The sequence below is a fragment of the Primulina eburnea genome, chromosome 5 (assembly GCF_022965805.1).
Source record: "Primulina eburnea isolate SZY01 chromosome 5, ASM2296580v1, whole genome shotgun sequence".
NCBI classification, from domain to species: Eukaryota; Viridiplantae; Streptophyta; class Magnoliopsida; order Lamiales; family Gesneriaceae; genus Primulina; species Primulina eburnea.
The window spans coordinates 9,216,636-9,234,819 of NC_133105.1; the positions used below are offsets into that span (position 1 = coordinate 9,216,636).

Here is an 18,184-nt window from a genome sequence, read left to right on the forward strand (position 1 = left end):
TCCATACCTACGGACTATACATAAACTCTATGTTTCCATCCTATGAAAGATGCAAAGCTCATAAAATGATTTATTCTAAGCAGATACTATTTATATCATAAACAACAAACTACTTTCAAAACTTATTTATACATTTCCAACTCAAACTTGGTGCTTACATAAGTTTTAAAATGTAGATGAGGAAAATCAGCTTCATGGGCAAAGTCTTTACCCGACCGAAGTTGCGAAAACCTTCAGTTGCGAACGAAAGAAATGCAGTTGTGGATGGTGTTGGTTGAGTCGGCAATTCAGCATCATCAGCTTCTGGAGGTAATGAACTGCCACCGGGTGATTGTTGGGGCGAACCCATCAAAGGTGGCGACGGAGGAGAGACATTAGCACCTGAATAGTACTCATAGGCATCATCAGCTTCAGAATTTTCAAGATGTTTTGCACAAATATAAAAGCTCTCCTCATATGAAGTATTCATAGGAAAATTGTTCCTCGGTGATTCTAACCATAGGCAAACTATTCATAAGATTAACTGTAATTTGCTCCAGCGATTTTTTTCACGTAACTTGTGAACAAAATTTCTTGAATCACACTATTTTCTCCAATTAATTAGGTAGTAATTTGTCTATCCATGTGTCTAAATGCATTAACACAAATTTCATGCTCCAAAAACACAGGAAAAAATCATTTTCTGTGTTACACACCAAACTTCATGACAGTTTTTTATAAGTAGCTTATGATATTCTAAAACTCCACCAATGAATTCATTTCACTGAGAAGTAGAACTAGTTGGTAAAGAAGATTCATCCATCACATATTTTGACATGGGACAAGTGGTCTTTCATCTTCCCAATATGTTCTTATTTGATTCACCAGGGAACATGTTCTCACTTTATTTACTCGAAATTGGTTTCGAAAAATTATATAAATGAAACTTATCTATCCATGACATAGATTACACTTAATCAATACAATTATACAGGTTAGAAAACAAACAAACATCCTACAGGGGTCCCTCTTGCATGAAGATAAATGTCCAAAGTAGACACAAAATGTAAAGATTTTTACCAGAATTGCGTGGAGTGGATCTACCAGGACCTGATAGATAAAATTGGTACAAGTGTTCAGAACATAATTTCAGCATATCAGATAGGAAGAAAGATACGGAAATTACCTGTTATTGCCTGAAGTGGAGGCAAGGTAGCCGATTCTGAAGAGTAAAACAACCCAGCAGGATGAACTAAAGAAGAATTGAGGAACATAACGCAAAAACTAAAACTGAACATTCTCAAGATATCCAACTATTTACTACAAGAATCTGAAGAACTTTCCAGAAATTCGTAATTAAATCAACCAATAATTTGTTACAGTTCATGTACACATTGTACTGAAAATGAACAATTGAGGGAAACAGAGGCGTAAATCGCTAAAATAAAATTCGTGAGACAAAATATAGAGAAGTAAACGACCAGATCAAAGTTAGCACACGAAAGCACAAAGTATTCAGATCAAACCTGAACATAGAGTCCCCAGCGAGAAACTAGCCTCGGAATCGTGATGCTTCGCGGGACAGACAGAAGTCAGAGACATCAGCTTCGAGGAATTGAGCGGAAATCCAAGCATTCCAGGTCGGAGGAGGAAATAGCACAGGCATACAGCGGATCCGGTGGAGAAAGCAGTGGAAATGTCATCGCAGCACTGAGGGGGAGGAGATTCGGTGAGGTTGTTGGGGGAGTCGGACACGTAGGGAAGACATGTCGTGAAGGTTACCAGCTCATCGGAGCACGCAGATGGATGTGGTGTTGCGGCGGTGGCGAACTGGAGGAGGAGGATGAGGGCGGCGTGAAGGACAAGGGGCCGGCTCATGGCGCGGAGAGAGGATGACGGTTATTTGATTGCGTGAGCCACTGGCGCGAAAAAAAACCATATAAACAGGAGAATTGTACAGTATTAAAAAAAACACTGATTTTAATGGATAAATCCTTCTTTATTATATATATTTTTTAATTCAATTATTTTTCTTCAAGAATAAACAATATATATTATATATGAGTAGGTCTTTTGAGACGGTCTCACGAATCTTTACCTGTGAGACGTGTTAACCCATTATTATATTACATGAACTTCAAACATAAATATTTTTAGCATATATGTTGTTTTTAAGGGAAAAATGTAAGAATATGATTTATTATTATTAATTATTAGTATTAGTATTATATTTATTAGGTATTATAAAGTGCAAAACATTGAAAAAACATGAAGTGCAAAACATTGAAAAACATGAGTGCAAAACATTGAAAAAAAACATGAGTGCAAAACATTGACAAAACATGAGTGCAAAACATTGAAAATCAAATGTGCCAAAATTGACTAAAATAAATAAAATATATTAAAGTATGCATCAAATTGTGGAAATTATTTTAAAATTTTGCCTATAAATAGATGTATTGAGTTTGAGAGAAATCACACCAAAACCTTTCCATCTAGAGCAAGCTTGAAGTTTGAAATCATCAATCTTTCTTGAAGTGAAATTTAGGAGCAATAATTCTGTTATACTTCTGAAAATTCGTTCCATCACTTCCGACCTCAGAATCCGATCTTCACCGTTCATAATACACTTTCATATGTTTTAAACATCATATCAAAATTTCAGCCTCATCCATACGGTCAAATTTTGTGAAACCCTTCGGCAAGAAAACTGCTCGGATTTCAAACGAGTTTAGCTAATTTACGGATTTTCGGACGATAAATTCCAGCTTGTTTCTTCCATAATTTAGGAGCACTTTTCGGTAAGTGGGCTTATGTTTTAAAGTATTTAAGTATGTTTTCGAAAATTCGATCGACATGATATATTCCTTCGATTTGATATATGAATATTTTGTTTCAATATATTGTTAAGCATGTTTAAATCAATTTCAAGTGCATGTTCTTTTCGTTTCAAAATTATGTTGTCTTTGTTTCATGTTATATTCTAATATATATTCTTAAACACCAAATTGGTGTATTCTAAGAATTATGTTTAAAGGCACTGTTATGATTCAAGTTAGAAATGGTAAAAAGGAAAATTTTCCTAAAACATGATAAGATATGACAAGTTTATGGCCCTGATGCGGTGGGTAATAATAACCGATATATGGCCTCACCCCTTAGAGGAATTACATATAGGGGACTGATCAGTAACACCATGGATAATAAGATGAAATAACAGTGCAATACGAATAATTTATGTCTATATGCATATGCTAAGTTATGTTTGCTCATTGTTAATATCATGTCTTGATTTTGTTATGAATAATTATTGTGACATGAAATTCATTTAATATTTACATAAATATATATAAGTTATGTCGTATCTATCATTTTATTGTTCCGACGTTTGTTGAGACACGGAAAATTTCGAATGGTTAAAGATCTATATATGTATATCCTTGTGTTATTGTGATCGATCGGCCCCCACTTGCTGAGTATTTCACAAAATACTCACCCTTACACCTCTCACTCCCAGATAAGAATGAAAAACAAGTTGAAGAAGAAGAGCAAATGCATTTCTGGGGATGGTAACGAGGTTTCAGTTGATCAAGACATACTTTGGAATTTGACTATCTTTTATTTCTACGTTGTTCGCTTCCGCACTCATTTATTAAGTTGATTATGTTGTAAAGACAATGTATGTTTTATGAAAAGACTGGTTTGGTTGTATACTGTACTACGAGGCTTGTTGATTTACGATTGAATAATTGTAAAACAACGCCGGATGTCAACTCACCCCGGTATCGGGACGTGACATTTAAGTGGTATCAGAGCCCTCCAGGTTCATAATCCGGCTGGGAAATTGCCATAGGAAATTTGACAAAGTCAGTTTTTGGCAAGACCCTAGCGACTTCCTACCAATGAACAATATTCACTGTTCTTATCGTGACATCTGAAAATCACCATATTCTATTGTTGAAGCATCCAAAATCACGTTTTGCCGTTTTTGGTAATAATCGTGAATATCATAAACTCCTTGTTCTAAGCCTTTCCATTGGTTTTATTTCAGGAAATGGCTTCCCGTACTCGTGCTGAAATACCCAAACGTATGCGTGAACTAGCTCTTAGTAACCACGAGATTGCGATGGCAAACCTTAGAGCTCAACTTTATGAAGAGCAACAAAAACACCAAGAGCAATTGTTGGCCAAAGATTTGGCATATGAAAACTTGAAAAAGGAAAAACAAGAGTTAGAAGAGATCAAAGACCATTTTCAGGCTGACGTACAAAGGTTTGCTTACTATCTCAACTCAGAAGAGAAAAATCACGAAATGACAAAAAATAAACTAGAGGCTTCCCAAACAAAAGTCCTTGAATTGAACAAAGAACACCAACAAATGCTAGAAGAATCCCAAGCACTCCAGTCTCAAATTCAACAAAGTATACTGATGGAAAATCAACGTCGTCAGCAAGATGAGGCCACCATTCAAGAACTACAGAATTCAGTGCACAATTTGACTATGCAAAATGAACAATTACAGAATTATGTTCATCATCTTGAGGATGCCATCATTATGGCATTGGAGCCGGAAGTAGAACCGGTAGAAGAACAGATGGAAGATGAAGTATTAGGAGATGGCGAGGTTTTAGATGATTGAGTATTTAGTGTCGTGACTATTTGTAATAAGGATTGATAATCCATTTCCTTTCTTTTACTTCTTATCATTACACTTCTGAAAACTTTGATTTGTATTGCTTTTCCTTCTCATTGGAATCAATAAAAAGTTTATTTGATCTATTCCTTGATTGATTTCATATTTGAGTTAATCTTCAATATTTTTGTACATAATTATTCAAACATCTTAGAAATTCTCATGCGTGTAGGAAATGGCAGAGAGACCCTATCGTAGCAACCGCAACCCGCGATATGCCAATCGCAACAATGATTGCAACAACAATAACAACGAAGATACACCACCAGCAGCAAGAGTTGGCCTTAGCAGAGAAGATTTAATGGCCATAGCAACCATTGTGGCAACAACCATCCAAGGAATGAGCCATGTAAATACCAACACTAATCAGCCACCACCACCTCCACCACCGAATGGAATCAAACACCATTATGAATCTCTTCGGAGGAATCGAGTCCCAACGTTTGACGGCAACCCTGACCCAGAAGTTGGTCAAGGCTGGCTCAAGAATATTGAGACACAACTCCAATTGCTTGAAGTGCCAAATGAACTAAAAGTGACTGTGGTGACACCATTCCTAGAAGAAAAGGCGGCCAAATGGTGGGAGACAATCTCAGCAAATATGACAGAAGTCGGACCAATCACATGGCAAAGATTTCGAGAAGCATTCTTGAAACAATACTATCCACCAGAGTTGAGATTAAAATTGTTGAGTGAATTTGAGAATTTTACTCAAACCCCGGATATGTCTGTTGTGGAGTACACTTCTAAATTCAACTCCCTTGGAACCTATGCTCCTGCCATCATGGCAGATGATATCCTGAAGATGCATCGTTTCAAACGTGGTCTGAACAGCCGTATCCAATCAGCTCTGGCAGTTTACCAACCCACAGGTTTTGATGATTTAATGGGAGCAGCCATTAGAGCTGAGACTGATATCAAGCGCCGAGAAGATGAAAACAAAAATAAACGACCTCTCTCTGGACAATCTTTTCAAGGTAAACAACCAGTTAAAAGGTCAAACCAATCAAGTGGACCATTCAAGGGAACTCCTTCCAATTCAACTACGACATTCTCAAGCATAAAACCGTGTCCATTATGCAACTACCGACACATTGGAGAATGTCGAAGGAACACTGGTGCTTGCTTCAATTGTGGGAAGATGGGACATCGAATTGCTAATTGTCCTGAACCATTAAAGAAAATGACATGGTCAAACACTAATGATACCCCCAACAAGCCAAAGGAGAATAAGACCAATGCTCGTATGTTTGCCATAACTCAAGAAGAGGCAGATGATGCAAACGATGTCGTGGCAGGTACCATTATAATCAATAAAATTTCAGCTTATGTGTTGTTTGACTGTGGTGCCACTCATTCATTTATTTCTAAGAGATTCACTAAGAAGTTAGGGCTTATACCAGAGATACTTGTTGAACCTTTTAGAATTGCTACTCCCACCAGTAAAACAATTGAAACACATAAGATACATCGGAACTGCATAGTATATATCAATGAACACACATTCAACGCTGAATTGATTCAAGTTAACATGGTGGAGTTCGACGTTATTCTGGGAATGGATTGGTTATCCAAGAGTCATGCAATAGTAGATTGTCGGCATAAGATTATCAAACTCCGAACTCCAAGCCAAAAAGAAATCACATACCATGGCAAGGCTAAGAAACGTAAATCCCTCCTTTCTGCATCTCAAACCTGGAAAGCCATGAAGTCTGGAGAAATAGTTTATCTAGCAATGGTAAACGAAGTAAAAGAAGGAGTCGAGCTCAAGATAGAAGATATTCCAGTGGTACAAGAATTTTCGGATGTCTTTCCAGAAGAGCTACCTGGAATGGTTCCGGACCGTGAGATAGAATTCGAGATTAACTTGGTACCAGGTGCCACACCAATATCAAAGGCACCCTATCGAATGGCTCCAGCAGAACTCAATGAACTAAAAGAACAACTTCAAGAGTTGTTAGACAAGAAACAAATCAGACCAAGTGTCTCTCCTTGGGGAGCTCCAGTCTTATTTGTAAAGAAAAAGGATGGAAGTATGAGATTGTGTATCGATTATAGAGAACTCAACAAGATCACAATCAAAAACAGATATCCTCTTCCAAGGATAGATGATCTTTTCGATCAACTCAAAGGAGCCACAATATTTTCCAAGCTTGATTTGAGGACAGGATATCATCAACTGAAGGTCAAACCAGAAGACGTTCCAAAGACAGCTTTCAGAACAAGATATGGTCATTATGAGTTTACGGTAATGCCATTTGGATTGACAAATGCTCCAGCAGCTTTCATGGATCTCATGAACAGAGTATTCAAGCCATTTCTCGACAAATTTGTGGTGGTATTTATCGATGACATTCTCGTATATTCCCCAAGTGAAGAGGATCACAAAGAACATCTTCACCTGACTCTTCAGATGTTAAGAGAAAAAGAGTTATACGCGAAATTCAAGAAATGCGAATTCTGGCTAAAAAGTGTGACTTTCTTAGGCCATATCATTTCAAAAGAAGGAGTATCTGTGGACCCTAAAAAAGTGGAAGCAATCACTGGCTGGCCGATACCTAAGACAGTAACTGAAATTCGAAGCTTTCTAGGATTGGCAGGTTACTATCGAAAATTTGTTGAAGGTTTCTCTTCAATAGCTACGCCTCTTACAAAACTTACACAAAAGAACTCAAAATTTAACTGGAGTGAGGAATGTGAAAAGAGCTTCCAAACGCTCAAGGAAAAGCTTGCATCTACACCAGTATTGGTTCTACCCACTGAGGACAAAAGCTTTACCATTTACAGTGACGCATCAAAAGAGGGTTTAGGATGCGTACTCATGCAAGAAGGAAGAGTAATCGCATATGCATCAAGACAATTGAAGCCGTACGAGAAAAATTATCCTACTCACGACCTCGAACTAGCTGCGGTAGTTTTTGCCTTAAAAATTTGGAGGCATTATCTTTACGGCGCCAAATGCGAGATCTTCACAGATCATCAAAGTCTTAAGTATTTGTTCACACAAAAAGAATTAAACATGAGGCAGAGAAGATGGATTGAATTGTTAAAAGATTATGATTTAACAATAAGCTATCATCCGGGCAAGGCAAATAAGGTAGCTGATGCTTTAAGTAGGAAAAACATGGGTAAAGTGATCCTAGCTTCACTTTCTGCACAACCATGCCTTCAAGAAACAATCAAATTAAGACAAAATCAAGATCCTACTTTGACAAAACTTAAAGAACAAGTCAAAGAAAAGAAGTCACAAGATCTTCATATAGACGAGAAGGGAGTTCTGTGGATGAAAGGACGATTGTGTGTACCAAACATCGAGAATCTTCGACAGGAAGTAATGTCTGAAGCACATAAATCAAAATTTTCGGTCCACCCCGGCAGTACAAAAATGTACAGAGATTTAAAGAAAAATTTCTGGTGGAGCGGAATGAAGAAGGATGTAGCAGAATACACCTCTAGATGCCAGGTCTGTCAACAAGTTAAAGCTGAACATCAACGGCCTGGAGGACTTCTTCAACCCTTGGAAATTCCAGAATGGAAATGGGAACATATTTCTATGGATTTTGTAGTAGGTTTACCCAAGTCTAGGCAAAGTCATAATGGAATATGGGTAATCGTAGATAGACTCACAAAATCTGCACATTTTCTACCTGTCCGCATGAATTATAATCTGGAAAAATTGGCTACCATATACATGGACAATATTGTGCGATTACATGGAGTTCCGGCAAGCATTCTGTCTGATAGAGATCCAAGATTTGTATCTCGGTTCTGGAAAAGTTTTCAACAAGCTATGGGGACTAAGGTTACTCTCAGTACAGCTTATCACCCTCAAACTGATGGCCAAACAGAGAGAACAATACAAACCCTTGAAGATATGCTACGGGCATGTGCTTTAGAATTCAGGGGTAATTGGAGTGAACATCTACCTTTAATTGAGTTCGCTTACAATAACAGTTATCATAGCAGTATTGGAATGGCTCCATACGAAGCTCTATACGGTCGAAAATGTAGATCACCTCTGTACTGGGATGAGGTAGGAGAGAAATCCATAACTGGGCCTGAACTTGTCCAAGAAACCGTGGACAAAGTAACAATCATTAAAGAAAGACTCAAAATTGCTCAAGATCGACAGAAAAGTTGGGCTGATCTAAAGAGGAGACCAGTGGAGTTCACAGTTGGAGAAAAAGCCTACGTAAAAGTTTCTCCCATGAAAGGAGTTGTTCGATTCAATAAAGCTGGGAAATTACATCCTCGATACATAGGACCTTTTGAAATTTTAGAAAGAATCGGAACATTGGCATACAGACTAGCATTGCCACCAGATATGTCAAGAATTCATAATGTATTTCATGTTTCACAATTGAGGAAATACATCCCAGATCCAAGTCATGTTCTTGAAACTGGACCGCTCCTGATGGAAAATAATCTGAATGAAAAACTAAGATATGAAGAAGTTCCAATTCGAATTTTGGACACCAAAGAACAAGTATTAAGGCGACGCAACATTTCCTATGTTAAGATACAGTGGTCTAATCATACCGAAAGAGAAGCTACTTGGGAACTAAAAGAGAAGATGTTCGAGCAATATCCCTATCTGTTCGAAAATCTAGAAAACTCAAGTTTCAGGGACGAAACTTCCAATAAGGAGGGAGGAATGTAAGAATATGATTTATTATTATTAATTATTAGTATTAGTATTATATTTATTAGGTATTATAAAGTGCAAAACATTGAAAAACATGAAGTGCAAAACATTGAAAAACATGAGTGCAAAACATTGAAAAAAAACATGAGTGCAAAACATTGACAAAACATGAGTGCAAAACATTGAAAATCAAATGTGCCAAAATTGACTAAAATAAATAAAATATATTAAAGTATGCATCAAATTGTGGAAATTATTTTAAAATTTTGCCTATAAATAGATGTATTGAGTTTGAGAGAAATCACACCAAAACCTTTCCATCTAGAGCAAGCTTGAAGTTTGAAATCATCAATCTTTCTTGAAGTGAAATTTAGGAGCAATAATTCTGTTATACTTCTGAAAATTCGTTCCATCACTTCCGACCTCAGAATCCGATCTTCACCGTTCATAATACACTTTCATATGTTTTAAACATCATATCAAAATTTCAGCCTCATCCATACGGTCAAATTTTGTGAAACCCTTCGGCAAGAAAACTGCTCGGATTTCAAACGAGTTTAGCTAATTTACGGATTTTCGGACGATAAATTCCAGCTTGTTTCTTCCATAATTTAGGAGCACTTTTCGGTAAGTGGGCTTATGTTTTAAAGTATTTAAGTATGTTTTCGAAAATTCGATCGACATGATATATTCCTTCGATTTGATATATGAATATTTTGTTTCAATATATTGTTAAGCATGTTTAAATCAATTTCAAGTGCATGTTCTTTTCGTTTCAAAATTATGTTGTCTTTGTTTCATGTTATATTCTAATATATATTCTTAAACACCAAATTGGTGTATTCTAAGAATTATGTTTAAAGGCACTGTTATGATTCAAGTTAGAAATGGTAAAAAGGAAAATTTTCCTAAAACATGATAAGATATGACAAGTTTATGGCCCTGATGCGGTGGGTAATAATAACCGATATATGGCCTCACCCCTTAGAGGAATTACATATAGGGGACTGATCAGTAACACCATGGATAATAAGATGAAATAACAGTGCAATACGAATAATTTATGTCTATATGCATATGCTAAGTTATGTTTGCTCATTGTTAATATCATGTCTTGATTTTGTTATGAATAATTATTGTGACATGAAATTCATTTAATATTTACATAAATATATATAAGTTATGTCGTATCTATCATTTTATTGTTCCGACGTTTGTTGAGACACGGAAAATTTCGAATGGTTAAAGATCTATATATGTATATCCTTGTGTTATTGTGATCGATCGGCCCCCACTTGCTGAGTATTTCACAAAATACTCACCCTTACACCTCTCACTCCCAGATAAGAATGAAAAACAAGTTGAAGAAGAAGAGCAAATGCATTTCTGGGGATGGTAACGAGGTTTCAGTTGATCAAGACATACTTTGGAATTTGACTATCTTTTATTTCTACGTTGTTCGCTTCCGCACTCATTTATTAAGTTGATTATGTTGTAAAGACAATGTATGTTTTATGAAAAGACTGGTTTGGTTGTATACTGTACTACGAGGCTTGTTGATTTACGATTGAATAATTGTAAAACAACGCCGGATGTCAACTCACCCCGGTATCGGGACGTGACAAAAAAGAATTATTTCCCAATACCTTTAGATTGAAGTGGTACACCAGGCATGTTACAAGCCCGGGGAAGCGAAACCGCTAGCGTCTGGTAGACGGGAATTTGGAACGGAACATAATCTGACAAAAACAATCCTTGCTATTACACACAAGGGAAGCAAGTGAAGTGCAACAGGCAGGTGGAGGGGTGGTCATGGTGTTAAGAATGCCGATATCGACAAAGTTTACGCAGGGCGTGATCATCCAAGACTTGCATGGAGTACTGGTTGTGATCAGCCCCAAATGTAGGGGAAAATATGAGTGGAGATGGATACACTTAGTGTTGCAAGGCCATTTTGAATTTTGGGATTTGTTTTGTTTGTGGTGATCAGCTTTATTGAAGGATTTGATTTTCGTAGAAGTGGAGATTTGTTAGATAGAAGTGGTTTCTCGTGGATTTGACTTGCGGTACGTTATTTTTTTTAAGAAAAAGTTACTGTTGCTAAACTCTTCAGCTGCTCTTCCGAATTTTTTTGTTTGGTTTGCCGAAATCATGGTATTCGCTGTTTTGATCTATTAAATTTTCAAAGTTTGGTTTTGATATAGTAACTTTGATTTTTATAGATTTTCAGTTCTCTTTTGTTGAAGTACTGACGTGACACTGAAAAATGCTGACGTTACATATGAAAATTTTGACATCAAATTAGAAAATGCTGACGTTACATATGGAACTATTTCCATATTTTGAATTATAAACTTGATATTTTTAAATATATAAATATATAAAAATAACAATATTTTCAATCAGCCTAACTCCATATAAAATTTTAATTTCCCTCAAAACATTTTAGTTAAATCACAAAGAAGTAGTTCACCCACCATATTAACAACTTAGACTTAGCTATGTGTCCACATACATACTCCTTAATTTTATATATATATATATATATATATATATATATATATATATATATATATATATATATATATATATATATATATATATATATATATATATATATATAAAATACCAAAACTTCATAAACTAGAAAAAAGTAGGTAACCAAAAACCAAAATTTGCATTGGACTAACTAATCCACCCTTATAAATTCCCTTAAAACCCCACAAAAAGTAGCCAAACCCCTCAATAGAACACCAAAATTTGCATTGTTTCACAAAACATTTCCATCAAGAATTCAAATATGTCACCCCAAAAAACCTTAAACATATTAATTCTCGTACCCATGCTTTGGTCCGTCGTCCTCTCGCAATCCGACGACTGTACTAAGGTGATCATTAGCATGTCACCTTGCCTGAACTACATCACCGGGAACTCCTCCGTCCCGTCTGTCGCCTGCTGCACGCAGCTCGACACCGTTGTCCGGACCCAACCACAGTGCTTGTGCAAGGTGCTTAACGGTGGAGGCTCAAACATGGGGCTGAACATTGATCAGGCTCAAGCTTTAGAGCTGCCCAAGACGTGTAAAGTTCAAACTCCACCAGTTAGCCGATGCAATGGTACGTAAGAAGTTTTTGGTCATGTTTCCATTTCTGATACAACACAAAATCGATGAGAAACCAGCAAAAGCGTGAACGAAAAGTTCGATTTTCTACGGGTTTGATTGAACTTTTAAGTTGATGCCTTGTTGATCGAATTTGCAGCTGCCGCCTCTCCATCTGGCTCTCCTTCGACGCCAAATTCTCCTAAAACAAACCCTTCTTCAGGTATATATACTATTTCTCTTCCAGATGGTCAATCAAGATTTCATCCACTGTTAGGCTACTATGAAAAAGTGATCTTGCAAAAAATTTGTACCGTGTTTGAATTCAATTCAAGACTGCATTTAAGACACAAAAATTAAAGCTACTCCCATTTATGAGGAAGAAAAGCCAGGGGAAGTGTTTCAAAACATGTATACGACAAAATATAATCATGCAGGGTAACAAGTTAAATTATAGCTGTCGGATTTCGAACATCTTTCGTGCGCCTCTTGAAATTTGAATATGAGTGCGGCGATAGACTTACAAATTTATTTTCGTTAGATGGATCGATCTGAACACGATGATCCATGTTTAAACTGAAAAGTAATATTTGAAAAAAAAAATTATATTGATTTATTTTTAATCAATTTGTATACACCAATGTTGTAAAATGTTTCTAATATTGATTTTATTTTTTAAAGTTTTTTTATAAACACCCTTATTAAATGTTTTAACAACTATTTATTGTTGATGAGATGTCAGCATAAAGATAGTACGTACCCACATACTGTATTCAGTAGTTCAATTTTTTAATTTGACTACGTGAGGTTCATATATTTTTGTGGACCAATATGTCCAAATCAATCAACCTATTGATTTATTAATCGCTGCTACATACCTTTTACACTGTTTTTGACATTTAAGAGTACCTTTGGATCGCTTGAATTGGGTACGGTTTGGCACCGAATATTCACGTGCCTTTAATTTTTCACAGATAAAAAACGATTTTTTAACAGATTAAAACCTTAAGATTGCAATGTGATGCAGGAGGAATATCAAGAACAGTGCCGTTAGCTGGAGATGGTTCCTCGGATGCAGCTTCCTCGAAGTTGTTTGTTCCGGTGACGATTCTTGCCGTGTTCATAGTATCTTATGTCTCAACTTTCAACATGGCTTGAATATTGTCTACCACCTCATTCTCTTTTGAATGCAGTTAAAGAAATTTTTCGGCAAAATTGTGTTTTTCGTTATGTATCTTTGCGATTTTAGTTGTTTATGTTGTAAAATTTTAGGTTTAGTCGGCGGTCCTTTTTTTTTTTTTTGCAAATATTAGTTATTTTTATCACCATTCCGATGAAAAACGATTAAATTTCCAAAAATCGGAAGACACGAGAGGCTAAAACTGAAATTTGACAACATAACTAACTAAAATCGAAAAACAACAAACACACAAGACGGAGAATGTAATTTTTTCCATTTTTTTCACCTTGGATCGAAGACTTGGTCCGATGTACTTCTTTCTTCTTTATTTTTGAGTAAATTTATGAGGTTGTATGCTAGATTATCCTTGTTCTTTTTGTAAAAAACATGATTGATAATCCTATTATTCTCCATAGTCATGCCCCAACCCAGAGCCGATGACACCGCCACATCTCGGAAAGTAATGATTAAATTTTAGAAAATGTTTGCCTCTGAGTTACATAAATTCTCTAAAAAAACCGGTTTATTGAATCAAAGTTTTACAACTCAAAAGCAAATACATTAGCAAAGTAAAAATTTCAAATCAGAATAACTATAAACTTTTTGAAATAATAACGAAACATCATGGAATTTCTGACCAACTTCTATCAGCCCCAAAGTTATGTTTGTTCCCACTCCATCTCATTTTCGCTCTTATTTTCTAGAAGTGGTGAATATGTGAATGATATGACTGTCACTCAGTAAATAGAGGAATATAATTCATGAATTTTACAAAAATAACATTCTCAAGTAGTGGTAATTAAAACATGATAAGAATTATATATGTATACATAATTTCGCAATAAAAACATAGCACAACTTAAAAAATATAACCGGTCTGATTTCTTTCAGAATAATTCAAGAACGTACTGAAAATCGTGTAATTTCCTTATGGATATTGCCCTATACGTGAATCCTCTAAAGAGTGATGTCATATTTTCGGTTTTAATCTCACCACATCATGTCCATAACATAAAATCAGAATTTCTTTACGATTACTAATATCATTTCCCTAATTGTTATATCTCTAAGGGGTGAGACCATAACATTGGTTCATCCACCGAATAAAGAGTGTGAAAATCTTAGAACAACAATTTTTTATTCATTAGGCAGGTCAACCCTGCATATATTTATAACGAAAGTGATACTTTAGACATAAAAATTAATATATTTTTTTTCATGGGTAGCCAAAATAGAATATATGTCATACAAAATTGACCTGTGACCGTCTCACATGATTTTTTTTTTGTATATTTATACATTTTAGATTTTATAATAATGTCGTTTATATGTATATCAAGTTTTAAACAACTCGATTAGATAATTATATAGAAAATGAAGCATAAATAAGATTTGAGTTTCATCAAAAACATTGTTGATGTCATTAATGGTGGAAAAAGAGAGGTGATGAGATTGAACATATAATTTGTTCTTCTCGGATTTTTTTTATTGAGATCCAAAAGATTCGCGGAAAAGAAATCATGCTAGATATGATAAAATTAGCTTTTATCACCATCGTTTGTAATTCGAAATACAAAAGAAAAAACAGATAATATGGAAGAGAAGATCAACATCTTAATGATTGGTTAGATTTAGGTAGTGTTTGAAAGAGCTTATCTTAGCTGATTAACAATTTCTACATATAATTTCCAAATATTTAATTGGTTAAGAGCTTACAAACACTTAAAATAAGTTCTTGCAAACACTACCTTACATCAATCCAAGCAAAATTTCAAGATAAAAAAGAAAAGAAATTATTCATCAAGCAACATGTGGAGAAGTTGTTTTACGCAAAAGGGGTTTTATCTCTCATCTTTTTCATTATAAAGCAACGGATACAAGAAAAACTTACGGTACATATATTTACTTGCTTTTTTTTTTTCCACAATTTTCGACATATTTCATAAAATACATATTACTGCTTTAAATATGCGAGGTTGAAAATAAATAATGTCCACAATACTAAGCGTACAACAATGAAAATTTACGACGATGTCATTATAATTTATATTTTGCTAGCTTAACGAATTATGTTTTAAATGGAATGGCTCCTACATACAACACATGCGTCTTCTTCTAATTATAAAAAGATAAAAACTTGTGTGAGATGGTCTCACGGATCGTATTTTGTGAGACAAATATCTTATTTAGGCCATCAATAAAAAATTTTATTTTTTATGCTAAAAGTATTATTTTTTAGAGTGAGTCTCATGTGAGACCGTCTCACGGATCATAATCTGTGAGACGAGTCAACCCTACCCATATTCACAATAAAAAATAATACTCTTAGCATAAAAAGTAATATTTTTTAATGGGTGACCCAAATAAGAGATCTGTATCACAATACGACCTGTGAGACCGTCTCACACAAGTTTTTGTATATTTTTTTATTGTGAATATCAGTAAGGTTGACCCGTCTTACAGATAAAAATTCGTGAGACCGTCTCGCCAGATATCTACTCTTATAAAAATATGTAACCAGCATATCGAATTTTTTTTCAAGGGAGAACGATTTTTAACATATCCGATTTATTTAACCCCAAAAAAACATTCTAAAAACCAGTGACCCTTGACATATGTTACGTGCTTCTGCAATCTTTTTTTATAATTAATATAATTTATATTAATAAAAGTAATATTATAATGATAAAAAATTAGTGAAGAGTCACACTACAATTTAAAATTATTATATTCAAAAGTGGTCATATAATAATAGTTAAAAATGGACTAAATTGCAATTTGAAATGATAGAATTAAAAAAATAAAAGGAAAAAGGCTAAACTACAATTTTGAAATGATGAATTAAAATGGAAAACAACAAAATAAACTACGACACCATTGGATTTGTCGTCTCCACTAGCCTCACACTTAATAATAGTGATGGGTATTTTGGCCGGTTTTTTTTCGAGCATGCTAAATTTTCAGCCCGGCTCTTTTGCACCTTTGGACAAAAAGAAAAGACATGGTAGAATAGGGCTTCTATCTCATATTTCAAAAAGATGATCCATGCATCATTTTGAGCAAGGACTACTCCCTTAATGTCAAGTTTATAGCAGATCGATGCACATCTGTTTGAAGCTTTTCGCTTAATGTTCTGTAGCGTGCTCGAACATAAGAATTTAACAAACCGGGGATTCCATGATTGCCTGTTTCCCTGCACTTGATAAACTCATCAACCAATTGCATATAAGGTCCCAACGGCTCTTGGTACCTTGGCTTTGACTTGCTTATCTTCATCAATCTTACCTCAAGACGAATTGTGGTCGGAAACACGTTCATTCGCAATATGGTATATATATTTCAAAGGCTTTCAAGAAAGGCATCCAAATTAATTCGATTTATTTTCGTCACTAATGAAACTCTGCTAAAACATTAAAATGCTTCTGGGAGCTCTGATGGTAGTTGACAGTCTTCTGTATCATGCTTTTTTATTTCCCTGATTTAGTGTTTTCTTGCCACTGAGAAGTTTTCAATCTTCCACTCCTCGATAAAAACATTTTTCCTGTTCAACCTTACCTTGCTATCATTCTCTCGCAATAATTTGTAATTAGATTCTATCATGTTCTTGCCTGTTTTTATACCGAGTTTCTTCAAGGATTTCCAACCATTTTCATAACAACTAAGAAACTATATTATTTAATGATTTCCATAATCAAAATTTGAATAAACTAGATTTATTCTACGTCCAACTTTATTGATATTTCTCGAAACAATAAATGTATGCACAACAATTATGAGAAAGACCACGTCAGAGTTTCATTAATTTGTTCTTACAACAAAATTACATAAAAGAACCAAGTCATATCATTTCTATATGATCCTTAAATTTCAATGGTCGTATGCCTTTAGTCATAAAATCTGCAGTTTTCAATTCAGTACTATTGTGTTTGATAACTATTTTCTTATCTTTAACACGTTCTCGTACTTAATGTCAATTTGCTTCCTTCAATTATCACTTTTGTTATTTTTAGCCATAAGAACAGCAGTTGAATTGTCAAAATGTATTCTTAATGGCTTAAATATAGAATCCATAAATCTAAGGCTTGAAATGAAACTCTTCAACTATACACCATGTGAGGTTGCCTAAAAACAAGATACGAACTCAGCTTTCATGTGAATATATGCTTTGCACTTCTCCAAGATACAACTCCACCAACTAGCATAAAAATATATCATGAAGTAGATTTTCGTGAATCAATGCATCCAGCATAATCTGAATCATAGTAGCCTAATACTTCCAGATTCTCAGATCGTCATAACACAAGCATATAATCTTTGGCTCCTTGAAGATACATCATCACTTTCTTTGCAATTTTCCAGTGGCCTAATCTTGGATTACTCTGATATATTTCCAACATTTTAACAATAAATGCAATGTTAGGTATAGTTCAAACCTGAGCATATATCAAGCTTCTGACAACATAAGCATAATGAATGTTTTTAATTTGTTCCCTCTCTAGATCATTTTTTGGATATTGGCTCAAATTGAATTTATCTTCTTTCACGATGAGAACTACATTTGATGATCAATCCTTAGTCACATATTTT

At 34.9% G+C, this 18,184-nt stretch overlaps 3 protein-coding genes across 3 annotated transcripts; 2 read left to right on the forward strand and 1 right to left on the reverse strand.

The window, feature by feature from the left end:
- Window positions 1-11,257, reverse strand: LOC140831732 (non-specific lipid transfer protein GPI-anchored 25). The gene is made up of 5 exons (XM_073195483.1): window positions 10,964-11,257; window positions 1,506-1,898; window positions 1,166-1,201; window positions 1,060-1,089; window positions 1-381 (listed from the first exon to the last, which is right to left on the reverse strand). Exons 2-5 carry the CDS (start codon window positions 1,855-1,857, stop codon window positions 155-157), a joined length of 645 nt encoding a protein of 214 aa, XP_073051584.1. The 5' UTR covers window positions 1,858-1,898; window positions 10,964-11,257; the 3' UTR covers window positions 1-154.
- Window positions 4,848-7,663, forward strand: LOC140831347 (uncharacterized). The gene is made up of 3 exons (XM_073195100.1): window positions 4,848-6,628; window positions 6,977-7,508; window positions 7,610-7,663. The coding sequence occupies exons 1-3, from the start codon at window positions 4,848-4,850 to the stop codon at window positions 7,661-7,663; spliced, it is 2,367 nt and encodes a 788-aa protein (XP_073051201.1).
- A 728-nt stretch (window positions 11,258-11,985) lies between the features above and the next one.
- LOC140831733 (non-specific lipid transfer protein GPI-anchored 26-like) lies at window positions 11,986-13,778 on the forward strand. Its single transcript, XM_073195484.1, has 3 exons — window positions 11,986-12,433; window positions 12,578-12,640; window positions 13,445-13,778. Exons 1-3 carry the CDS (start codon window positions 12,118-12,120, stop codon window positions 13,573-13,575), a joined length of 510 nt encoding a protein of 169 aa, XP_073051585.1. The 5' UTR covers window positions 11,986-12,117; the 3' UTR covers window positions 13,576-13,778.
- The last annotated feature ends 4,406 nt before the right edge of the window (window positions 13,779-18,184 follow it).